General features: G+C 43.6%; 1 protein-coding gene across 1 annotated transcript; it reads right to left on the reverse strand.

Moving 5' to 3' along the window:
- Nucleotides 1–3,337: 3,337 nt before the first annotated feature.
- Nucleotides 3,338–16,002, reverse strand: LOC103288420 (cytochrome P450 2C31-like). The gene is made up of 9 exons (XM_054729368.1): nucleotides 15,982–16,002; nucleotides 15,669–15,888; nucleotides 13,161–13,310; nucleotides 10,981–11,141; nucleotides 10,028–10,204; nucleotides 8,955–9,096; nucleotides 7,187–7,374; nucleotides 6,195–6,336; nucleotides 3,338–3,852 (listed from the first exon to the last, which is right to left on the reverse strand). Exons 1-9 carry the CDS (start codon nucleotides 16,000–16,002, stop codon nucleotides 3,671–3,673), a joined length of 1,383 nt encoding a protein of 460 aa, XP_054585343.1. The 3' UTR covers nucleotides 3,338–3,670.
- Between the last annotated feature and the right edge of the window lie 11,172 nt (nucleotides 16,003–27,174).

Consider the following 27,174-nt stretch of genomic DNA (forward strand, 5'->3'; position numbering starts at 1 on the left):
TGGATTTAAAAGAGAGAAAAACTGTTGTTCAGGAGCAGTTTCATCGTGTAGGGAAATACTGGGATCGGGATCAGTAATAGCGAGGAATTAAATACAAGGGAAGCCACAGAAACCTAAAAATAAAAATCAGAGCAGAAATAAAAAACAAACTTGTAAACAGGAAATCAATAGAGAAAATTAATGAGAGGGAAAAAAAAGCTGTTTTTGGAAGTTCAGTAGAATTGATATAGCCAGTACCCCCTGAAAAGAGAGAAGACACAAATTACTGTTGTCCAAGTGAGAAGGAGGGCCACTGCTTTGATGCCATGGACATTAAAAGGATCATAAAGGAATATTCTGAACAACCCTATGCCCACAAATTTAGTCACCTAAATGAAACGGGCCATTTCCCTAAGCACAGTCAGAACTGACACGAGAGAGTAACAGCAACAGGTCCTTCGAGAAGAACACGTGAATCTGGGGTGGGGGCCTGGGATCATCCTGGGAGCTCCTTACCCCGGAATCTGGGGGGGCCTGGGATCATCCTGGGAGCTCCTTCCCCTGGAACCTTCCAGGGAACAGGGGCAGCTCTGAGTGGAGAGGGGAAGCCCTGTCAAGTTGCAGCTCATGTGAGGAATCCCATCTGCATGCCCCCCTCCAGTGCACCTACACTGCTGAGCGAGGCCTCACGGCTGCCTGGACCCCACACGGCCAGGGCACCAGCCCTCAGACCATCCAGCCTCTGGCCTCCACACACTCTCCCCACTCCCCACCCAGTTCAAAGCTATTATTATTATTTTTAAATATATTTTCATTGATTTCAGAGAGGAAGGGAGAAGGATAGATAGAAACTTCAATGATGAGACAGAATCATTGATCGACTGCCTCCTGCATGCCCCCCCGCCCCCCTTACTGGGGATCCAGCCCACAACCCAGGCATGTGCCCTTGGCCGGAATCGAACCTGGGACCCTTCAGTCCGCAGGCCGACGCTCTATCCACTGAGCCAAACCAGCTAGGGCTACCGGCTAGGGCAAAGCTATTATTTTAATCAACAGATATATATTAAGGCCCAGAAGCATCTTTTGCTTTCTCTTCCCACGGGGGTACAGATAACATGAAGATCAAGGAAGAGTGTTTTGATAAATCAAGGGATTCTAGTACCTGAACTGCTCACAGATAATGTGTGCCTTGGGGAAAGTGGACGAACCTGTGGGATTGAGATCTGCTACTTATAGAATCTAGACTGCACAACAGAACAAGAACAACATAAATGATGTCTATTTAATAAAACTTCTGAAAACTGTTATCACCATCAAGGTGCAAAGTGAACACAAGCGAAACCACTACGCGCTTGTTCTTGGCTGAACAGCTTCGCCCTCAGACAACCCCCTGCTTGCACATTCTTTTCACGGCTACCCCTCCAGGATCCGCCCGATGTGGGGGACTCTCTGGTGACTTCCAAGAACTGCTTCCTTGTAATTTCTCCAGACTGAAACATTGTTCTCCGGGAGAAAGTGAGATTTATCGAGCTACTCCAGCATCGCCAGGATTAACTTCTCCACCACATCACTGGACTTCAGGAAAGGGACCCACTTCCGTCCCAGCCCCACAGCTCCTGCCCTGGAGTGAGTTCTGGGGACAGGCTGGCGCACCTGGTTTGTCCTAATTTCAATCCCTGACCTCATTCACTCATCACACAGTCATTCCTGAAGTACATTCTGGCAGACAGTGTAGCTTGTTGATGAAGATGTGGCTTCTGAAGTCAGATGGTCAGGGTGCAAGTCCTGTCTCTGCCACTTATAAACTAAGTGTCCCTGGGCGGGATATTTCACCTTTGTGTGCCTCACTCTTCTCATCTCTGAAATGGGGATGGTAGCAGTCCTGACATCCGAAGGCTGTTGTGAGGATTACATGAGATGATTCAGCCAGAGCCATGGTCGGCAAACTGCGGCTCGCGAGCCACATGCGGCTCTTTGGCCCTTTGAGTGTGGCTCTCCCACAAAATACCACGGCCTGGGCGAGTCTATTTTGAAGAAGTGGCGTTAGAAGAAGTTTAAGTTTAAAAAATTTGGCTCTCAAAAGAAATTTCAATCGTTGTACTGTTGATATTTGGCTCTGTTGACTAATGAGTTTGCCGACCACTGAGCCAGAGCATACTGTCAAACGCTGGGTTCTGGTACCCACACAGGCACTGGAACCCAGATGGAGAAGGACCAGCTGAGAGATATTGTGTTTCTTTAGACTTGGTTTTACAAAAGTCTGTGATTTGGGGCTTGTTAGTAAACATGTTTGTGCCTCAGTGTCCATATCGGTTAAATGGGGGTGGATTAAACTGTACCAATTTCCCTGAATTATAAGGACTGAATGTGTTGTTTTCATATGAGAATAGAGTCGACCACATCATAAATACTTCAAAATTATGTCACTGTGAAGATTGTTTTTACCTATTGCATATTGTAAAGGTGCACCACAATGTACTTACCACCTCCAGTAGCACTTTAATTTTTTTCAAATCTATCATGAATAATCATGAAATGAATGTCCACATCCGTACGATTAAGGGACACATTCAAGAATATCCATGAAATAAATGCATAAGAAGTGGAATTGCTTGAAAGACAGGTATTTGCATTTACATTTTAACAGACATGTTCAAATCCACCTTCAAAGAGAAATTCACTCATTCATTCTTCATTCATTCAAGTAGTCATTAATTTTATCAAATATTTACTGAGCCAATATGTGCCAGGCACTACTCCAGCCGATTGATATTTGTTAGTGAGCAAAACAAAGATCCTTGCTCACCTGGAACATGTATGTTAGCAGATGGTAGGTACACATGAGTAATTCAGTGTGGTTTTAATTTTTATTCCCCCCACAACTAATAAAGTTGAGGACTTTTTCTCATGTTTATTGACCACATGAAAATCCTCTTCTGTGAAGTGACTATTCAAACATTTTGCCCATTTAAAAAATACTTGGATGTCTTTGTGTTGTTTTTAGTTCTTTATGAAATCTGGATATAAGTCCTTTTGTGGATATATTCATTGGAAATATTTCTCCCAGTCTGTACCTTGCCTTTTGAGTATCTTAAACAGTATCTTTTGATGAATAGATAGGAGTTTAAATACTAATTTAACTAAAGACCTATTTATCGATCTTGTATAATTAGTATTTTTTGTGGCCCATTTCTGAAATTTTTTTGCAGAGCTCAAGGTCTAAAGACTTTCTCTTTTGTCTCACAGTAGAGGCTTTATAGTTTTATTTCTTTTGTTTTGTTTTGTTTTGTTAATCCTCACCTGAGGATATTTCTCCACTGATTTTTAGGGAGAGTGGAAGAGAGAGGGAAAGACAGAAACATTGATGTGAGAGAAACATGTCAATTGGTTGCCTCCTGCACGAGCCCCAACCAGGGCCTGGGCCGGGGAGGAGCCTGCAACCGAGGTTCGTGCCCTTGACTGGAATCGAACCCGGGACCCTTTGGTCCGCAGGCCGACCCTCTATCCACTGAACCAAACCAGTTAGGGCTATCGTTTTATTATTTAAAGGATGGGAAAATTAGAAGAGACAGAGCTCGGGAATGCCATTCCTCCTGTTACAAAAGAGGTGGATAACGGCTAACACACCAAACAGAGAGCGTCTGGCTTGTTCAGATGAGGCGAGAGTCTTGTTCTGCAACCTGCCCCTTCCTCAGACGGGAACGAAACAAAGCTCATAGGAGGGTGGTACAGAGCCGAACCCACTGACAAGTGGGCTGGTGTCAATGTCCTTCGGATCAACCAGAGGTTTCAAGGTGAAATGCTGCAAAATGTGGGTCAGTAGTAAAAACAACTCCATGCGGGCCAGGCCTTCTCCAACACAAACTCTTTTTCCTAAAAATGACACATAAATTAAATACGCATTTCATTCTATTTCTGAGTTAGTACACAAAGAAGCTTTAAAAAGATGGGACGAATACGAACATAAATATATTAATAAAAGCCGAATTAACCCATGGCTTCTCCTATCTACATTGAAACCTGGTTTTCTTCATTTTCTCAGCACATGTTTTGTGTGCATGCTACATGAAAAGATCTTTCCTGTGCACCCATGTTGGATTGGCTTTGCTGAGACCTGTCAATGACATCTTTCTAAACACACACACACACACACACACACACACACACACACACACTCACCTTGACATAAGACACACACTGTACTTTTCCATCTACCTCCAACCCAAGACTCAACAATAGGTTTGTGTCTCCTCCCTGGATTCTAAAGGATAATCTTAACCTTGTCATGTCCCTGCTTTACAAAATTTCAAGAGCTTACCATTGCCAAGTATAAAAAGAAACATCACAACTAGCCACAAGCACTACCATTCACTAATTCCCAAAGAGACTGGCAACGCAGGTGTTAACTGGCAACCTCAGGTGTTATCTCAGATTCCAGTCATTCCTCCAAACGGAACAGCCTTCCCCTCTGCTCAGTCGGCTGATATTCTCCACTTCTTTCTGGACCCAGCTCAGAGGTCATTTATCCTATGCAAACTTCTGTGACATGCTCAGGGTATGTAATTCACTCCCTCATGTATGTTTTTCTCAACCCTCACTAATGCTTCTAATACAGCACACTTCACACGAAATTCTAATTATTCATCTGTCTCACAGACTGGAACATACGCTCTTAAGGTAAGGCCTTAGATCTTGTAATGGTACCCACAGTGTCAGGACAAAAGCAAGCCTGCAAGCCCTGAGATGTGAATAGAAATCTCCAGCAGGTGCATTATACAGGAAGAAAGATGAGGAGGAGGATAGCGGTGTCTTGCTTTGGGATCATCTCTGGGAATTGCACATAATTTGCTGCCATGAGACCAAGTAATTTTCTTAGATATCTAATCAGGAGCCAATCTCCAATTTTTGCCTCTGTTTCAGTGACTTCTATAGGAAAGGCCCTTCGCCCCTACTCTTCCCGCTGTTCCTCCATTGGAGTGTGCTGAATATTCTCGGTTTCTCCTGCCCCTTGGTCCATTCTGTGTGCGTTTCTCTTTTATGCTTGCTCTGTGTTGAGGAAGCCGATTTTTATGGACTGCATACACCCTGAAGTTAGTTCCTTCTGGATTCTGAATAAACTCAGAGGACTAGGTATTGCAACAGCCAGAGTATTCATTTCCTCAACCCCACCCTGCCAGGCCACAGGTTAGCCAGTGGCTGTTCTCCTCCCCCTATCGATGCATCTCCAGTTGAGGCATCCTGTCTCTGCTAAAGATCTAGCCCTAGCTGGTTTTGCTCAGTGGATAGAGCGTCAGCCTGCGGACTGAAGGGCTCTGGGCTTGATTCTGATCAAGAGCATGTACCTGGGTTGCAGGCTCAATCCCTGGCCCTGATCGCATGTGGGAGGAACCAATCGATGTATCTCTCACATTGATGTTTCTCTCTGTCTCTCCCCATCTCTTCCACTCTCTCTAAAAATAATGAAAAAATACCCTCGGGTGAGGATTAACAACAACAAAAAAATCTATTTGGGTTCCAGTAACCGCCTCCTTCCCTCATTCCTTCCATCCTCGGATGGGAATGTCTTTCTGCTGGTGCTCGCCCCTCAGAACCTTCATACACTTCGTCACTTCCCTCAACCCTCCTTCGCCTCTGAAACAGTCTTTTCATTCAACTTTCTTTAGTTGACCTTTTGAGTATGCCACCTATTTTTTCCCCAGGACCCTGACAAATTAAAGAAAGATACTCAAATGCTTCCTGCAAGAAACTTTCCCTTACCTCCCAACTACTCTGCCCTCTGCCCCTGCCCCCTGGGCTCCCACAACAGCCCCTCAAAGACCATTGCCCCCCGGGGTCTCACTGCCTATTAATTTGGCTTCCTCTTTCGTAGAGAGAGGGTCTGCTTCTTATTCACATTTAATCCTAGGATCTGAAATGAGTCTGCTACGTATAGGGTCCTAGTAAAGTGTATTGAATGAACTGGCTTCCCAGGGAAGGGGAGGAAAGTCTTGTGGAATTGAACTTCTAGGAGGAGCTCTTAGGCATCTCAGTGGTGGGTTATGGGACAGAACTCAGTGAGGAGCCTCTCTTTCAATCCAAAGAGAAATAACCTGGACTTTGGGAGTGGTGCCTCTGGCCTCATGCAAATGACAATTTGTCCAGCCCAGCATAGTCCCCAGCCCTTCCCCGTCTCATTTGACCCCTGGATATAGAGAAAAAAAATGAAGCTTGCTTGCCTGCTGAAAAGGGCATGAAGTAGTCGCTCTTCTTAAAGTTGCCACTTTCATCTAGGAAGTGGCCGGGATCAAACTGGCCTGGGTTGGGAAACTCTTTGTCATCATGCAGGACAGAAGTCAGGGATGTGAATATGGCTGTGCCCTGATATAAAAAGAAACAGATAAACTGGATTATAAAGAAGGTTACGGAGCTTGGAAAAAAGTCCCTTGTCTACTCCTTTTGATTTATAGATGAGGAGATTGAGGCATAAAAGGAGGATTTATTGACTTCATGTCACAGTACAAATAAATGACCGAGGCTAGCAAGTCTTCAGTTGTATGATGCCAGTTCATGGACTCCAAGGCCATCCTCTTCCGTTTGGAGCCCGACACCTGCACTTGCTTTTCAGGAAACCAAGGCCGCTCCCTGGAGAGCACTGTTCTCCAGAAATTGGTTGCACTCTCGTCTAAAAGTGCCGGTGTCACTGGAAATCCAGCCCATCCTCTTTGAAACCAAGTATGAGGTCTTCCTCAAAACTACCTGCCTGGCCACATTCTTGAAAACCCTTTATTTCCCAATCAGAATGAAAAACTGGTACGAATCCCCTCCTACCACTATGCTCTTTAATTGAATTGTTGCCTTTTTTTTTTTTTTTTTTTTCATGAAAATTTTGACCACTAAGTGAAACAGACAGTTGAGGAGGCAGGGGGAGTGTAGGATACTGGCTCAGTGGTCAGAGTAATAAAACATTCACCGGAAAGCAGTAAGTGGACAGCAGCCTGGGCTAAGGGACAGGCAGAATGTCCTGAAAATCCTGTGGGAACATAAGCAGGATTACATTTATACAATAGTGTCAACCAACTAGAAGGAAGGGAGCGTGTCATCGGAGGGTGAGGAGCCTGAGCCAGGAATGTGCAATGCCTGTAGGCAGTTAGGCAGCCTGTGCTTCTAACCACAGTGAGGGTGGGAAGCTGAGGTTCCGATGGAGGAGTGTAGATGAAACATCTCTCACCTTCGGAATGAAGTATTCTCTGAACTTAATGTCCTGGTTCACCACGTGGGGCAGGTTGTTGGGGACGAGGTCAATGTATCTCTGGATCTCGTGGATCACGGCATCCGTGTAGGGCATGCGGCTCCTGTCCTGCATGCAAGGGCTCCGCTCTCTGCCCACCACACGGTCAATCTCTTCCTGGACTTTAGCTGGCGAGGTAGGAATCAGAATTTATGTGAGATGAAAAGACTTTGAAAATGATCTTCTTGATTTTGGTTACATTGTGGTGGGAGATGGGGAGAAGGGAAAAGTACACATGGCTACTACCTCCTCAAGGGAAAAAAAATAAACAGAATTTCAGTCTCCTGACAAATTGGAATCTCAGGAGAGACTTCAGTATACGTACATGTAAAACCCAACTGTACCATGAAATTCATTTCTCAACTCTGATTCTCTACTTTGTGTATTTTTGTTTGATAGACTCAGGGGTCTGAGATCTTGAGGCTCACTACAAACCACATAGTTTAGTCTTTGTGTGTGAAGCTTTTGTTTTATTAAATCCGTAACTTCCAAGGGGGTAAGAACTAGCCAGTGAAGTAAATGCTTAATAAATAGAGCAATTAAATAAGATGTTTAGTTGGCTCTGCATATAGGAACAAAAAGTAATTTAACATTTATTTAGCATGCAAAATTTGACAGGCATGCTGCACTATTTATTATATTATTTTATAAATTTCTCAAAAACAGTACTATGTGTTGGGTTATTAGTTTGTGTATCTTAAAAATGAGGAAACAGGTCCAGAAAAGTCAATATATTTCTTAAGGACATCCAGGTATTATGTGGTCTTTCTCATTCCCAAGCCTACAATCCTAGAAATTGAATAAGATTACTGAAAGTAGTTGTTAATGAATTATATTTTTCCTTTATCTACAAAGGGTATCATGTTAATAATATAGAGCTTAAGTAAGACTATTCATTAATTAAAAACAAATGCTTGTTAACTTTTCCTTTGTGGGAAAGACCGAATGTTACGAAGTATTTCCGTCTCCCTTAAACAGATGAAGAGCTGGTCTGACACAAATCGAGGACACTCCACTAGTGAAGGAAGGACCGTGACCTCTGCCCTTCAAATCTCTGCTGCTTTTTAAATAGATTTTTCTGAAACAACTGGGGTGGCTCAGTGGTTGAGAGTCGACCCATGAACCAAGAGGTCATGGTTCAATTCCTGGTCAAGGCACATGTCCAGGTTGCAGGCTCAATCCCCAGTAGCAGCCAATCAATGTGTCTCTCTCATCATTGACATTTCTCTCTCTCTATACCTCTCCCTTCCTCTCTCTAAAATCAATAAACACATATTTAAAATAAATATTTTTTTCTCCTTTTGTAATAATCTAATTTGAATGTAATTCATCCAATGATAGGAAGATGTGTCAGTGATGGAAATTTTCTTGTACATTGTGTAGGCAGATGAGGAGTGGGATAGTCCTCATTTGGATGTTGCCTGCCCACTGTTTCTACCTGAAATTTTTTTTAAATATTTTTTTATTGATTTCAGAGAGGAAGGAAGAGGGAGAGAGAGATAGAAACATCCGTGATGAGAGAGAATCATGGATTGGCTGCCTCCTGCAAGTGCCCAACTGGGGATTGAGCCCACAACTTGGGCATGTGCCCTTGACTGGAATCGAACTCGGGACCCTTGAGTCCGCAGGCCGACGCTCTATCCACCGAGCCAAACCGGGTTAGGGCTCTACCTGAGATTTTTATCCAGCCCAACATCTGAGAGCATACCTGCGACCTCTGGGTGCTTCAGCAGGAGCAGGAGTCCATATTCCAGGGTGGTGGTCGTTGTTTCCGTCCCCGCACTAAACATATCCCATATAGTAGTGATCAAGTTGTCCATGGTAAACACAGACTGTTTATTGTGCTTTTCCTAGGAATGATGTATTAGAATTACTTGATAAATTAAAGAGCCTTTGAGATACCATATAACATCATTATTTGCTTATTTGACCAATTAAGCCAGACGTTAGAGAGTATAATAGCTAAAGGTAAAGTCAGATAAGTTGTTAGGATTCCTTCAAACAGTTTAAATAAAATCAGAGCTGTAAACTTTCAATAAGTCCTTTCTGATTCTTCACCTTCTCACCCACGAGAGCCATTCAGTTCCTTCAAACATAATTTTTATCAAGTCATTATGGCCACTCCCCGTCAGTTCTAGCATTTATTGTCTATTTCATCGTTTAAATTTCACATTCAAGCTCCAGAACCGCCTGCCCCCTACAGCATCACCATTCCCAATGTCGCCGGTCGTTACACAGTGACAGTTCCTCAGTAACCTCTTTGAGAACTCCACTCACTTGATCATCTGGACCTATTTTTTGTCATCTCTGTTCATCTGAGCCAGAGTTTCCTCTAAAACTAATCTGGGAAGATTTCCTAGTATCGTTCCCAAGGTAAGCCTTGCGAGATGCCTACCCATCCCTGTGTTCCCTCACATGTTACATCTTGCATTCATGGAACTTATTTTATGAATGATATATGCTGTTTATCATTATTCTTGAATGTGTGTGCTTCTTTGCGTGTGTGTGTGTGTGTGTGTGTGAATGTGTGTATGTGTGCACGTATTTCAACCTGTTCCAAATAAAGATCCAGCTTTAATCATGTAAGTCATTTTTAGGGAGAATTTGGGACTATCTCAAGACACCCAATATGGTTTGCACAAGTAAGAGGTTGCACAAGCAATTAATACATCCCTAGGAAGAAGCTTTTGATTGAATATCCCAATTTCACTGAGAAGATCAGAACTAATCCGAGCCACATCACCCACAGAAGATGAAGTTGCAAATCAGGGTCATTGATACCTTTTCCATTTTAATCATGAAGTAGTCAATAAAGTCTCGAGGGTTATTGAAGTCCAGGGACTCCTGGTGTTCTTTTATTTGCTCCAAAATGAATTTTTTCTGTTCAGTAAAGTTCGTAAAGAGTTCATTATGATTTCCTGGGAGATAATGTATTAAGTAGGGGAAAGCATTGTAGAGCTGAAAGAGTAAAGAATAATTCATTAATTTACTCACCAAACTTTTATTGGCCTCTATTGTGTACCAGGCACTTTGCTATATGCTGAGTAGGTGGAGATGAATAAGGCGTGCATCCTGCACTAGAACATACTTGGCCATTCCCAATCCTAGAGTTTACTGACTCTGCTTTAACTGGAACTTTCATTACCTAATATCGCTGGTGAACACTGGAACAATTTATTCAGGCTGGTAGCTTGTATCAAACTCAGTAGAGAATCAAGAAGTCTGGATTCTAGGTCTAGCTCATTCTTTGTCTTGGTTAGGCTACTTTGAGACTATGCTTCATATCTGTGGGTGATAGTTTCCTGTTCCAAAAAAATGAGGAGTTGACTCTTTGTTCTCCAGGGTCCTTCCCAGGTGAAACATTGAAAAACCTTATGATCCACACAAAATTTTAGTTGTTAATGATTATATATCAGAGGTTACTGATATTTTCTGACAGTGTCCTATAGCAAGAAATACATACATTTTACACCATTACCCTCTTCATCTATAGAAAAAATATCTTATCCTTTGGTGCAGTTTAATATAATATTTTTCTTTCTATTGCGATGTTTCATGTTTTAAATTTAATTTTAACACACTGAGTTGATTTGATAACTCACTAATCGCTTACAAATGATAGTCTAATAAACATCACTTCAGCCATTTTGAAATAGGGCAAAGGGATGGGGGTAGGCATAAGCAATAGATTAGTCAGAAAATTATTTCTCATTTAAAGAAAACCTTGAGTTTACCTGTATCCAGGAGGTGCTTACAATCCTGAAGTTTTCTTGAAAATAGTGTAGCAAGGTCAGCAACTTCTTATCGCTGTACTCAAAGCGGCTCTGGAAGATGACGGAGCAGATCACGTTGCAGGGAGCACAGCCCAGGAGGAGAGAGGGGTCGCAGGGAGACGCTGAAAACAACAGGAGTTCAAAGTTAGAGCAGAATGTTCATCGGCATCTTAAGCTGACCGTGTGAAATAACCGAGAAAGGTGGACTCCAAAGGTTAAGTATAGGAACTACCTGGACCTGCCACCCTCACCATAAATGCAGCATGCCTAAAATAAAGTGTATTGTTTCCCCAAACATAACTGTCTAATCCAGTCCGGTTTATTAATTTCCCTCACGTATTCTTCTATTTACAGCATTCGCCAAATAAGAGCCACAAGGTAATTCACAAGATCTTTTAAAAATCTTTTAGATTTATTTATTACAATATTATTGACTACATTCCCTAAGCTGTACTTTACATCCCCATGACTATTTTGTAACTTCCGATCTGTACTTCTCAATCCCTTCACCTTTCTCACTCACTCTCCCAACCTCCACCCCTCTGGCAGCCATCGGTCTGTTCTGTGTCGATGAGCCTGTTTCTCTTTCGTTTACTCACTTACATGGTTCTTTAGATTGCACATGTAAGTGAAATCCAATGGTATTTGTCTTTCTCTGACTGACTTACTTCACTCAGCATGACACCCTCTAGGTCACCCATGCTGTCGCAAATAGTAAGAGCTCATTCTTTCTGTGGCAAAAATGTCTTCGAAGGTGTAAGAGTTCGCCTTCAGTGTGATGCTTCCTGATACCCATAAGAAACTGAGCTACCTAGTGAGGAAATCAAAGGACAGGGGACCCTTGAAATCTTACTTTACAAAACACGGCTAAAAAAGCCGGGTGTGCTTTTCCTGTAGAAGAGATGATTTATGAGAGAAATTGGGAGTTACAGTCTGGTATTTGAAACATGATGTTATAGTATAGCAAACAGGCTTTCTATATGTAATAAAGAATATGACTCCATTCTTTGGTATTGGGCTGCTGATAGCTTCTTTTTAAATGTATTTTATTGATTTTTTAGAGAGAGGAAGGGAGGGGAATAGAGAGCTAGAAGCATTGATCAGCTGCCTCCTGCACAGCCCCCACTGGGGATGCGCCCGCAACCAAGGTACATGCTGTTGACCGGAATTGAACCTGGGACCCTGGAGTCCGCAGGCCGACACTCTATCCACTGAGCCAAACCAGTTAGGGCTGCTGACAGCTTTAAGCCTTACCTTTTCTTCCTCTGCTCACATCTGGACAAACTGATTTTTAAAAGCTCAGGTGTTCCTTTCTTTGGCACAAGGAGGGTGTTTAACCACACAAGCCCTGGTGGGCACGGGGAACCCCACCCCCTCGCCCCCTAACCACCATAGAAACCTCACCCCAGTGTCCTTGCCCTCCTCTGTCAGGCCATTCTGGGGTCTGCTTAGGAGCCACCGCCCCTCCCCAGAAACCCTCCCTTCCCAACTACACTCCTGCGTGAGCCATGAGGCATGTGTGTTGCAAGGTTTGGACATAAATTCTACCCCTGAACCACCAGTGCTTTTTTTTTTGTTTCACTGAGATATAACTGACATTCAGCACTGTATGTTTAATGTGCATAGCATAACGACTTGATACACATATATCATGAAATATTTGCAAGGTTTCTCAAGAAGCTACTAGAGAAATTACCTAGCTTTTCAAGTTATTGTGGCTAAACTACTAGCTGATTGGCAAAATCCGGGTTCTCCTCTTCTTCCGGGGCCCATAGCCAGCCATATTTCCAGTTCTCAGAGGTGGGTGTACTAGTAGCCCTGGAACTAGCTCATGGAAGAGAAGCTTTGTGTACCGGGCTAGGCCTGGCTCGTCCAGAACACCGTTGGCTCTTTTCCTTGTTCTCTGCTCCTTCCACTCGCACAAGAGGGATGAATCCTGGTGACACTGGAAGCCAAACGGGGAAGCTATCTAAGCCCCTGTCGACCTGGGACCCGAAGAGCCTGAAAAAGCCAACCTCTTCCCTCTTCCTGCTGGTACGTGAGCAAAACGTGAGCTTCTGCCGTACCTGAGCCACCCATCTCTGCAGGCTACCTGTAACGGCATCACCCAAACTACTCCTGTCAATTTCACAAATACACACCGTTGGTTTTCCTTAAAGCTTCCACCAGACACAAGGCTTCCTCTTGAATTCTGTCTTCAATGGTCTTCTTGCCCATCCCCATGTTCCGCAAAACCGTGAGGGAGAAACGCCGGGTGTGCTTCCAGCTTTCTCCGTTGCTGAAAACAATTCCTATCGGGACAAAAAGTAAATAAAAAAGGATAACTCCCATTTTCATGAATCCTAGCTGACAGTCTTCATCTCAAAAAATGATCATGTCACTTAAGCAGAAATGTAGCCCTAGCCAGTTTGGCTCAGTGGATAGAGCATCGGCCTGGGGACTGAAGGGTCCCAGGTTCGATTCCGGTCAAGGGCATGTACCTTGGTTGCGGGCACATCCCCAGTGGGGGGTGTGCAGGAGGCAGCTGATTGATGCTTCTCTCCCATCAATGTTTCTAACTCTCTATCCCTCTCCCTTCCTCTCTGTAAAAAATCAATAAAATATATATATATATATATTTTTTTAAAAAGCAGAAATGTAAATATCTGAAATTCCCACTGCGCCCTGTTCGCCTGCCACAGCCTAGACCAGTGATGGTGAACCTATGACACGCGTGTCAGCACTGACACGCATAGCCATTTCTGATGACATGCGGCTGCTGAGGCGGCCGCATGCCGAGGATGAAATATTTGCGAAATAATGTTTTTTCCTCAAAGTGACACACTACCCGAGTTATGCTCAGTTTTTTGGCGAAGTTTGACACACCAAGCTCAAAAGGTTGCCCATCACTGGTAGACGCTCACTATCAAGACTCTTGGCTGACATCTTACTAAACTCTTCTTCATCCATGAACTCCTCCAAACTTCGCAGTAACTCAGTTTTTGTCCCCATTTAACTGATAAGAAGGCTGAAGATCATGGAGGCAAAACGCTTATAAACCATACAGCTAATAAATCATGGTGAGCCCAAGTAATCAATTAAATGTTCAGGGCCAACTCCTGTGCATGGTGAGTGAAAATGGAGCCAATTCCTGGAAGGAGAGACAACTCTGATGCATTGGGAGGAAGCTCATGAAAATCTATTCCTCAGATAAGGGACGCAGCCATAGGCCTTTGCACTTTAACATTTTCCCTCTCTTTGTCAAATACCTTCCATGAAATGTGTCTAACACCAAGGAACTTCAACATTAGACTTCCAGAGTCAAGACAGGACCAGGGAGGAAAAATAACGCTCGTAGGAAACTTGTCCAAGAAGATCTTGGAGAACAATTCGGAGGAGGGGAAAACCCCATTCAGGCCTTATCTCTTTGCCGGAACCCAGTGACCCTCCTGAGGAATGGGCAGCTCTAAGTCCAGATCCAAAAACAAATGGATGATAGTTCAAGTCCTTAAATTGAAAAGCTTTTTGTAATATCAATTCCAACCCTTTCTATGTGTTTCTCCATAATCTTTTTAGAGCATATTTGTGCTTTATGCTTTGTTCCTATTGAATTCAAATATTTCTTATCCTTTTTAGATGAGGAGATTAAAGGTAAGGTTGGAAGTATTCCAAATTTATGTTGGTTCCATGCATACTATACACGTTTTCTAAAATAATCTCTTGGCAACTATGACTCAGGACAGAAAGCAAAATATTTGGTGAATAAAATAATTTAGTCAATTTCTTCCCTCTCTTCTCATTCTTAGCAGGCCGTAATTTAAACCGAACATGGCTTAGTCACAAATAGAACATTGTGGTGAGTTGGTTTTCATTGAAATTATCGTTTTATGGAGACATTGTGTCGCCTTCATCACTTAAAATATGGATTAATTGTCCTTTACAGAAAATGTTGGAATCATGATATTTCCGTACATTTCTACACATGCTTAAAGTTTCCCAGTTCCTTTGCCTATTTGGAATCTTGGCAACTTGCAAATCTTCACACATTCCCCACCCGGAAGCCTACCTAACCCCCCACCCGGAAGCATACCTAACCCCCCACAGGGAATAATACCCAATCCCCACCCGGAAGCATACCTAACCCCCACCCGGAAGCATACCCAATCCCCACCGGGAAGCATACCCAATCCCCACCGGGAAGCATACCTAACCCCCACCCGGAAGCCTACCTAACCCCCCACCCGGAAGCATACCTAACCCCCCACAGGGAATAATACCCAATCCCCACCCGGAAGCATACCTAACCCCCACCCGGAAGCATACCCAATCCCCACCGGGAAGCATACCCAATCCCCACCGGGAAGCATACCTAACCCCCACCCGGAAGCCTACCTAACCCCCCACCCGGAAGCATACCTAACCCCCCACAGGGAATAATACCCAATCCCCACCCGGAAGCATACCTAACCCCCACCCGGAAGCATACCCAATCCCCACCGGGAAGCATACCCAATCCCCACCGGGAAGCATACCTAACCCCCACCCGAAAGCATACCAAATCCCCACCCGGAAGCATACCTAACCCTCACCCGGAAGCATACCTAACCCTCACCCGGAAGCATACCTAACCCCCACCCAAAAGCATACCCAATCCCCACCGGGAAGCATACCTAATCCCCGGGAGAGGTAGTCTATCACTGGGAAGCTGCCTCTGCCAGCAAACTCCTCGCCCCGGTCGATCAGGGCTTCCTTCACCGCAGCATACCCGTACAGCACCACCGTGGGCCGCGTGCCCAAGTACACAGTGAACACCGGGCCGTAGACCTCCGCCAGCTGGGAAGCAAAGAGGAGAGGAGGGAAGAGTGAGAACTCAAAACTGACAATGGAGCCCTAGCCCATTTTGCTCAGTATTGCTCAGTAGTTAAGAGTGTCGGCCCTCCGACTTGAAGGGTCCCCGGTTCGATTCTGATCAAGGGAACGTACCTTGGTTGCAGGCTCATCCATGCGTGCAGAGGCAACCAGTCAGACACATGGATGTTTCTCTCTCTCTCTCTCTCTCCCCCTCCCTCCACTCTCTCTAAAAAGCAATAGAAAAAATATCCTCAGGTGAGGATTAACAAACAAAAAACTAAAAAAGTAGGTAAGTGAGAGAAATATTCTTAAGCTTACCAAAGACATTTTAATATTCATTCACTCATTATAAAAGATTTCAACTTCTAGATCCAATAACTTAATAAGAATTCACATTGGTTAAATGGGAATTATCATCATATTATTAGTAATATTGCTGATATTATCACCACCAATAGTCATCCTTTATTCAGCTTCTACTATGTGACTCTACTATGTCATAAATTTTATTCATGTTATTTAATTACTTGTTTGCTGCCAAACCTCTAATTGCTCCAAATTTCTCCTTCCCTCCTACAGTTATAACTGATACGTTTCTCCTGTTTAAGGGAAGCTTCTTCATGTTGCCCCAGGTGTAGACAAATAATCGTCGCTCCTTATCCGTTTTCTACATCTTCTCTTTAGCACCAGAGGCCTCTACGTTTCATTACTACATCCGGACAAGGCAGCCTCCTTACAGACCTTTCCCAGCTCCTCTGTGTGGCCATGTGACTAGGCTGCTGTGAACTGATGTTAGCAGGAGTGATGCGTGTCAATCCTACACGGTTGCATAAATGGTCACACATGCTCTCTGTTTCTCCCCCTACTCATGGGTTGACCCCACAGTGACCCCATGGAGATGGCCCCACTGTGACCACAAAAATGCAAACAATAGCTTCGGGACACAGGATGGTCAACAAGATTGAGAAAAACTGGTTCTCTGAAGACCTCACAGAAGAGAGGCAGCCCACCAGCAATCATTCCGCCATCATAGACAGAAATAGACTCTTGTCTTCTTTAAGCTATTGCATTATTGGGGTCTTTCTCTTACGGCAGCTTGTTCAGGATATTAAATGATATAGGACTTTCCAATAGTCCAGTGTTTGAGTCCTGCTACCTTATAATTCATTCTCCATATACAACTCATTCTCCAATTCCTTCTCCAGAGTGATGTTTTCACACGGCAAATGTTGACATGACAGTCCTGTGAGCACGTTCATGGTATCACACTGTTCTTGTGCTAAAGACCAACATTCCTTTTTAAATTCTTTAAAATATATTTTTATTTATTTCAGAGAAGAAGGGAGAGGGAGAGAGAGATAGAAACATCAATGATGAGAGAGAATCACTGATAGGCTGCCTCCTGCATGCTCCCCACTTGGGATCAAGCCTGAAACCAGGGCATGTGCCCTGACCAGGAATCAAACCATGACCTCCTGGTTCATAGGTCGACGCTCAACCACGGAGCCACGCCGGTCAGGCTAAAAACCAATATTCTTAAACTCCTTGTGTAAGACCTGCATGCTCTGGCCCCTGCGGACCTCTCCAATCTCACCTCCCACCATGTTTTTACTTACTCTCTGGACTACAGCTAAACTGGCCCTTTTTCAGACTCTAACAAGAAAGTCTCCAGATCGAAAAAGCCTGGGACAAACTTTTATCTGGTTTTTGTCTGGTTAATGCCTAATCCTTCTTTAGAGCTCAGCTCCAAATTCAGTTCCTCAGAGAACCCTTTGCTGACTGCTCCTCCCCCCCCTTAGTCCTCCAAGCTACATGGCCTCTTTCTACTGGGTCCATGCTACATGGTTTATAATCATACACTTATTTGCATTATTATATCATAAATACATGCCTACCCTCTGGCTTGTAAGTTGCATAATGCTAGGATCTTTTTTTTTTTTTTTTCCATTCACCTCTGAAAATCCCCAGCACACATAAAAAAAGACTAAATTTTTACTGTTTGCGACAGCATGGATGGACCTAGAGGGTGTTATAGTAAGTGAACTGAGTCAGTCAGAGAAAGATAAATACCATGAGTTCACTTATATGTGGAATCTAAAGGACAAAATAAACAAAGTTGAAACAGATTCATAGACACAGAGACTGGCTGGTGGTTGCTAGAGGAGGGAGGGGTTGGGAGACTGGGTGAAAGAGGTGAAGGGATTAAGAAGTACAAATCGGTAGTTACAAAATCGTCATGGGGATGTAAAGTAGAGCACAGGCAATATAGTCAATATTACAATAACTATGTGTGGTGCCAGGAGGGTACTGGAAATATCAGGGGGAACACGGTTAAATGTATGACTGTCAAGTCATTCTGCTGTACACTTGGAACTAATACAAAATAACACGGGGACTGGGGGGCAGGGAATCCCCAGTACCTAACACAGTGCCTAGTCAAAGCAGGCATTCAATAACTTGTTGAATACATGCTATACTAATAACTTGTGCAAAATAATTATTATTCACCTTTTAAAGAAATGGAAATTGAAGCTCAGAGAGATTTTTAAAACTTGCCTACGGTTGTACGTTAACAAATGGATGTGCTGGGGTGCCGACAGAATCCCTTCGAATCCAGCCCAAAACACTGGAAGGAGCTGCAGGGGCGAGCCTGGTAACCAGCTATCTCAGGGGAGACCGATTTCAGACGATCCCTTCAAGATTTAGAGAGCTACAGCTATATAAACAGCTAAGAGTAGAGCAGTTATTCACTCATTCACTGAGCAAACATAAAAAAAACCAAGGAAGTTCCTGAACCTTGAATTAGTTCCTTAACTTCACCTCAGTGTGTGCTTTTAGACAAACGTTAGTGTTGGGACTCTGTAAATCAGTTTTAAAAATTGAAGGTAGTTTCATCGCCAGTAGAATAATGACTAGAAAGAGGACCTAGGTCACAATATGCTCAGGAAATTCCTCCTTTTGGTAATTTCACCAATCACCTCATGGATCTCCCTTCTGGCCACCATCTAGCCATACCCCACTTAAAATCATGTCTGCAGAAAAGGACAAGGACTACACGATTTCACTCATATGTGGAATATAAAGCAGAAAGCAACAAACAAATAAACAAACAGCTCATAGACACAAACAGTATGGTGGTTACCAAAAGGGGAGGAGGGCTGAGGGGAGAAGGAAGAGGACAAAAGGGTGAACTATATGGTGAAGGAAGGAGACTAGACTTGGGATGATGAGCACACGATGCAATATATAGATGACATATTAATAGATTCAAAAACCTGAAACCTGTAAAATGTTATTCATCAATGTTACCCCAGTAAATTTAATTAAATTAAAAAAATAAAATTATATCTGGGTGTCCAATGGACACTTCCCTTTAAAACCACTTCTTTAACATATGGTGTCTGGGACCCTATTTTACTTAGATCTAGGACTGCCTTATTTACTCATTGCAAACAACTGGAAGAAAATTAATCATACTTAACCTTTCTTAAGGACTCGTTGATGTTTTTCATATTTAGCTGCAGAATATTTCCAACGACTGGGAGAGGAGTGGGGCCAGGTGGCAGCTTTCCTTGGGCATAGCTTCGGTTCCACAGAAAAAGGAGAATCAAACAAGAAAGACAAATCGCCAGGACTGTGAAGAGATCCATGGTTGCGCTTCACATAAACGCAATTGAAAGTTTATAACCCAAAGATCTTGTGACTTTTAAGTGCAAACTCATCTCCCAACATGCACTACGTCTCTGAACTTTTAGGTAAATATTGTTTTATCTTCAGTGTACTTTGACCTGCTGGTAGCGAGTACACCAAAACAAAAAAACAAACTCACAGATATAGACAACAGAGTTGTGATTACCAGAAGGGTAAAGGGAGGACTAGGAAGGTAAAGGGGCCAAATAGAGGGTGATGGAAGGAGACTAGATTTTTGGTGGTGAACACGCACTATACAGATGTTGTATTATTTTAAAGTTGTACACCTGAAAAGTATATGTTCATTAACCAACTAGAGGCCCAGTGCACAAATTTGTGCATGGGTGGGGTCCCTCGGGCTGGCTTGCGGAGATCAGGGCCCAGCTCATGCCCCCAACCTCACAGCCCCAGCTTGCGCCCCCAGCCTTGCAGCCCCACCAGGCACCCTGCTTTGGTCTGGCGCTGCCCCTTCACCTGCTCCACCATCCCGCCCGTGGGGCCCCCTGCCCAGCTCCCTCAGTGCCTGGAAGCCAAGTAGAAGCCCCGCCCCCTGCGGCCGCCCCTGGTCACCGTCTGCAGGGCAATCAGCAAGGCAACTGGGCCCCTGCTCGCACCCGCTCACCACCCGCTCACCTGCTCCGCCATCCCGTCATGGTCCCACTCTCGTTGGGGCCCATGGGAGCTGGCAGTGCCTCCACTGCTTCTCCCTGCCAGCGCTGCGTGGCCGACACCCACCATGTTCCACACCATCCCCTGGTGGTCAGCGCACATCATAGCAAGCGGTCAAACTCCCGGTCTCCTGGTTGAACTCCCAGTCGAATGACCGCCTGAGGGGACAATTTGCATATTAGGCTTTTATTATATAGGATGTCATCTCGATAAATTTTTATGTTTTTATTGATCTTAAAGAGAGGAAGGGAGAGAGAGAAAAAAACATCAATGATGAGAGAGAATTATCAACTGTCTGCCTCCTGCACGTCCCCTAGTGGGTATTGAGCCCACAACTCAGGCATGTGCCCTGATTGGGAATCAAACCATGATCTCCTGGTTCATAGGTCAATGCTAAACTACTCAGCCACACAGGCTGGGCCCAATAAATTTAATTTTGAAAAAACAGTCACCTTAGTATAGAGAAATATCTAAGTTTTCAACTAAGTTTTAGTTGGAAATTCCAACTAAAAAATAACTCTCACTTCTTCAGAGATGGCCGTATTTTAATAGTGAAATTGAAAGCTAACACATTTTCAAAGGGCTAAAATGCATAATCTTGACAAATGATGAAAGACAGTATCTCATATGAAAATTCATCATCATATGTGCAGAAAAAAGCATTCTCATTTTTAAAAATGTATTTATTAATTTGAGAGAGAGCGAGAAAGGAAAGGAAACAGAAAGAGAAACATCCATTTGTTGTTCCACTTACTTATACATTCATTGGTTGATTCTTAGGCCCTGGCCAAGTGGCTCCAACTAACTGAGTTACGAGGCCCGGGCCTAAGAAGCACTCTCTTGGTGCATTTTCCCAGAAAATCCACGGAAAGGCCAGAATCAATGACAGAGGGAAGGAGGCAGGGTGGGAAAGAACGGTATAGGGAGCTAGTCTTAGAGTAGTGACAGCCCAACTCTCCTGGCAGAGCCCTTTCCTACCTCTATCTCAGGAGTTCTGACACCACTTACTCTCAAAGGAGACGCCGAGCCAACACAGATACCGCCCTGCCCAGTTAGTAAAGGGTAGGACTGGAATTTGAACGTAGGACATCTGACCCATCACATATGCCAATTATAATTTAAGAAAAGAAGAAATGGACCAGCTGGTGTGCCTCAGTGGTTGAGCATCGGCCTCTGAACCAGGAGGTCATGGTTCAATTTCAGGTCAAGGAACATAACTAAGTTTCTGGTTTGATCCCCAGCAGGGAGTGTATCAAGAGGCAGCGATCAGTGATTCTCTCTCATCATTGATGTTTCTATCTCTCTCTTTCTCCCTCTCCCTTCCTCTCTGAAATCAGTAAAAATATTTTTTAAAACAAAAAGAAAAAAGAAACAAGTATTGATACAACAGCAGCCTGTGGGGAGAGAAGTCCCCATCTTAGGAGCCGTGGAGTGTGGACCCAACACAGGACTCCAATGTCGCAGTCTCCTGCACAGCTGGAGATGAGTGCCCAGTCCTGCAGCGGGAAGGGTCAGTCTCAAGGGAGTCAGCAGGGAGGTCCTGAGAGAGAGAACATCCCTCCACAGCTTCTGTAGCGGCAGAGGAGCAAGTCTACCAAGCAGTTACCTGGTATTCAAGCTTAAGTTGGAGGGTGGGGAACTAACTACCTCAAAAATACCTCAGTCTGGGAAGACCACCCTACCTACATTTCACAGACAAGAACATAATATATTTATATCAGTATCTAATAAAATTAAAGTTCTACTTTACACACATAAGAGACCTACTTTTTTAAAAAATATATATTTTATTGATTTTTTACAGAGAGGAAGGGAGAGGGATAGAGAGTTAGAAACATCGATGAGAGAGAAACATGGATCAGCTGCCTCCTGCACACTCCCTACTGGGTATGTGCCCGCAACCAAGGTACATGCCCTTGACCGGAATCGAACCTGGGACCTTTGAGTCCGCAGGCTGACGCTCTATCCACTTAGCCAAACCGGCTAGGGTGAGACCTACTTTATAAACAGTCTTCTGGCCTGGTCGGCGTGCTCTGTGGTTGAGCATCGAACAATGAACCAGAGGTCATGGTTCGATTCCTGGTCAGGGAACATGCCAGGTGTTCAAGCTCGATCCCCAATAGGGGGCATGCAGGACACAGCCAACCAATGATTCCCTCTTATCATTGATGTTTCTATCTCTCTGAAATCAATAAAAATATATTTAAAAATAATAAAAACAGTCTTCTGTAAAAACCACTATTAGATTTTTTAAATAAGTGCCTAGAATCTTAAATTATTTTAAAAGAAAATAAATTGCTTTAATTAAAAAATAATTATTATTTTTATTTGTAGAATTCTGTGAAGTTTATGAAGCACTTTTGTGAGTATCTCATTATTTGAATCTCATAATCAACCCACAAGACAAGTAATTTTATTCATTTTACAGATGAGGCAAATTATAATTAGAACTGAAGAAATTCACCCAAATTTCCACTTCTAAGGCAGGGTAAGAACTCCTGCTCTGGTTTTATAACTTATGAACTCTGCATTGAAAATTATTTCAATTTAATTGTATTTCACAAACATTTGTTGAGTAATTATTAGTTATCTTGCAGTGTCACTTTGGCATTAAATATTTGATTTAAAATTAAACCATTACTGAGTCAATGATTTCACCATGGATAAATAAAAGTGAGAGTTCAGACAAGTTTATTTCTTCGTAGTCTTTAGAATTTCAGTTAGCCAGGGTTCAAAGATTCAAAGAACTTGATTTCAAAGCAATACAGTCATTAGCTGCCCAATCCCGCAGCTGATGTACACTGCCTAGGACATTTCTGGTCCTGGAGGAGAGCAGATTTAAAAAAAAAACAACACCACACAACTAGAGCTGCTAGTTGAAGGGTCTTTGTTTCCTTAAATATAAGATTTTTCTAATCACCTAAATCTAAAGAAATTTTAAATATAACATTCAGTGTAGAAAACACTTTTAAAATTTAACTCTCCTCTACATAAACATGAGCTAGCTTCAGGATTGTGAGAGTTTGTGATAACCCATCTTACCCCAGACGATAGGAACATTGGCGGTTAGGGAGCAGCATTTATTATTATTATTATTATTGTTTTTACCTGAAACCCTCAATTAAAGCTCAAAAAGAAACTGGCCTGTTAATCCAAGACACATAGTCTCTTTTCTTGGTGACCATGAAAATCCTTAACAAAAAAAATATGGGAATATTTGAGTGTGGGATCTACTTTGCAGGCATGCTGGCCAGGATTCTAACTTGTGGGCACGTAGAGGACAGGCAGAAGTGCCTGTTAAAAACCATCCTATCCCCCAGGCCAGCCGTGTTCAGCACCAGAGGGCACCCCCAGCGAGAAAGAGTGCCCCTCACCAGGACAGGAAGAGCCGCTAGCTTCTCCATCCTTTCAGGTGACTGCACCGAAGGTCCTGCTTCAGGGTCAGCCCACCCAGACCCAAAGCTGAGATGCCTGGGAACAAGGAAGAAAAGCAGGGGCTGCTAATAGCAGGCAGCCACACGGCGGGAGGTGATTGCAGTTCACAGCCACCTGCTTGGCAGACAAACCCAGTAGATTTCACCACTGACTAAACCGACACAGCCAGCACAGCTACCTTGAACCCCCTGCAGATTACACCAGCTTTGGCCTCACAGGGGCCACTCACATGCACTGATGCCAGCCGCTAGAGGCTCTCCCCATTTTCTGCACCCACCCCACCTGGAATCTGAAAACCACACCAGAAGCCAGCTCAGGCCTCTGCAGCCGTGTGAATGCAAGACGCCAGCCTAAGACCCCTACCCCCACCCAGCTCAGCCCCACTGCTGGGCACCCACATGGAGCTGGCCCCTCCGGCGGAGCTCCTGCGTGTCCCTAGCCTGACCCCCATCACTGGTCTCCACTGCAGTGTACACACCTGGCGGGAGAGTGTGCAGCCATGGGAGGGCGGGCAAACAGCCAGCGAGTCTTTAGTTGGCCTAACCCTTGCCTATCTTGCCCCCTACACACTACTCCCTGTGTCTGTATCTACTCCGTCCCCACACAGAGCCTCCAGCTGGCCCCTGCAGGTGAGTGTTTGCATATCACCAGCTCTAGCCACCCACTATGAAAAGTGCACAGCAAAACAGCCAATCACCTCCAACCCAGCTACGTGGAGGTGCCGAGGTGCAGTGTGTTCCTGGCAGTATCACTTCCCCCAAAGCTTCTCGATCGCCCAAGCAGGTGCTTCCTGCTTCCCGGGATAAGGTCAGCTAAGTAATTTGAGAATTGGGTGTCTAAAGTTTTGATTAAAGGGTAATCGCGTGGAAATGGAACCATTTCAACCATTGCTACTGGTGTGGACAGGCCTTTGAAAGTCCCAGAATACTTTATAGAAACCCAGCCTTGAGTAGAGTGGAAAAACCCTTTGGATAGAGCCTATTTCCTACTCTTGTTTTCTAAAAAATCTTAAGGTTTTTTGCTTCATCTTTCTGAGTTAATTTCTTTGTCCATAAAATAAAAGGATAGGACTAAGTAATCCCCCGGGTCTTCCCGAATGGATGACTCTAGGCTCTGGGCAGGATTTTAGTGTTAAAACACTAGAAGGCAGCCCTCGCCGGTTTGGCTCAGTGGATAGAGGGTCGGCCTGTGGGCCAAAGGGTCCCAGGTTCGATTCCGGTTAAGGGCATGTACCTTGGTTGCAGGCTCCTCCCCACCCGAGCCCTGGTCAGGACTCATGCAGAGGCAACCAATCAATGCATTTCTCTTACATTAATATTTCTCTCTGTCCTACTCTCCCTGAAAAATCAATGGAAAAATATCCTCAGGTGAGGATTAACAACAACACAAAGAACCTAGATGGCATAGTCAGGTCGTGATAAACTTCAGACTTGGAAAAGACAAGAACACAAGTGCTTGCTTAGGAAGAGCGCATCTTGGCCTGGCTTGGATCCATGGTAAACTCAGAATCCTGATGTTTTCAATTAATTTCTTCATCAAATTAACAAATTCTGATCTTTATAATCAAAATGGTTCTGGAAAATATAGGAGCAGATCTGAGGCAGCTTGGCTCTGGGATGAAAAGTAGGATCAGAGGGTAGGGTAAGTAGTGAAAAGTTCTTTTAAGAAATAAAGAATACACTATAATTCTGTCTTTCAGGCCAAATTCAAGTTAATTTAAAAAGCTCTAAAGAGACATCCACTGAAAGAATGCTACCTCACCAAAAAGTCAACATGTAGTATAAAATCAAGCATCACCTTTTCCTCAAATTTCAATTAACTGGTCCATCCTGGTTGGCTTTTCATTTACTTACTTATTTAACGGTCAGGTCTTTCTTAAAAAACCTGGTCTGCCAACTTAGTGTTTTCCACCAACACCAGGAGCAGAAACCCTCACAGGCTCACGGCCTTTTGCTTAGGTTGCTGCTTTTCTGGGAACCTTAGCAGCAGCCACTGCTGTCTTTTCAGATGCTTGCTTAGCCTTTCTGGCTCCCTTGGCAGCCTTGACAGTTTGTTCTCGTTGAGCCTTCCTAACTTCAGGTTTCTGATTCCTGTTGGCCATTATATCAGCAAGAGCTGCACCAATGCCCAGCCAGCATGGCTCAGTGGTTGAGCGTCACGGTTCGATTCCCAGTCAGGGCATATGCCCAGGTTGTGGGCTCGATCCCAGTGGGGGGCGTGCAGGAGGCAGCTGATCAATGATTCTCTTTCACCATTGATGTTTCTCTCTCTCTCTCCCCCTTCCTCTAAAAAAAACCCCAAAAAACAAAAAACAAAACACAGGGGAAACGCTTTTATATATTGAGAAGATGAAATAACTGAGTGTAGGTCCTAGGAGGAGAAGAGCAAAGAGAGAGAGAAGATGAGGTCAGATATCCGAAAGATTACAAGTCAGAAAGAAAACACCCATATTGCTTTAGAAGAAAAGCTAAGAAAAATGAGTAGAAATTACTCAAAGCAAGTTTATATTTATTCTGATTTTTTTATTTTCAAAAAAAGTAAAATAAAATTTTTTTGTTGTTGTTTTCTTTTCAAACTACAAGTATAGGTAAGGAAAGGAGGAGGAGAAAGGGTCTTGTTTCAATGAAGAAAAAACACCCCATCGAATTTCAAGGAAAGGTATCCGGTCAGGCCAAAAGTTCAGTTTTCATAGGGGAAGGCACGCCATCTTGTGGAATTTTAGGATATTGCCATGACCAGAAAGCAGTGAGTTTGCATGTTTTAAAATTCGACCATAATTCAGCTCACCTCCTTCATCTTATAGACAAATGTATAAGGAACGAGAAAGTTCCTTTGGAGACGTGCACTTGTGAAGTAAGACTATTATGATAGTCAGGCTAAAATTGACTTTCACCCTCTCTCTTCACTCATTTAGACTGAAGGAGCAAAAAGGAAAGAGAAAGTGAAGGGACAATCTGGAAAGCAAGACAATAATCAGAGCCATTGTGTGAGTCGAGTCCAGGCCCTTCCTGGGCAAGCACATGTCGTTAGAGCTGGCAGTGGGGTTAAATCATTACCACCAGAGTGTTAACCCAGCATCCAATTAGGATTTTTTAAAATATATTTTTATTTATTTCAGAGCAGGAGAGGGAGAGAGAGAGAAGCATCAATGATAAGAGAGAAGCATTGATAGGTTGTCTCCTGCACACCCCCTCCAGGGAATCAAGCCTGCAACCCAGGCATGTGCCCTGACTGGGAATTGAACCATAACCTCCTGGTTCATAAGTTGATGCACAACCACTGAGCCACGCTGGCCGGGTTCCAATTTGAATTTGTTTTAAGATAAGCAGTCCTGAGACTGCAACCAAATTATTGACAGTAAGCAAAGAGGAAGCAGTGATGGTTAAATATACATTTATAGCCTGGTATTAAATATACACATTTATAACTGTTTCCTGGTATATCTTTCCTTAAAATATATACAAAAAATAATTAGTGAGCAATTAAAGAAATCTATGTTTTTGTTGTTGTTTTTAAGAGAAACCACACTTA

The sequence above is a fragment of the Eptesicus fuscus genome, chromosome 17, assembly GCF_027574615.1.
Source record: "Eptesicus fuscus isolate TK198812 chromosome 17, DD_ASM_mEF_20220401, whole genome shotgun sequence".
NCBI lineage: Eukaryota > Metazoa > Chordata > Mammalia > Chiroptera > Vespertilionidae > Eptesicus > Eptesicus fuscus.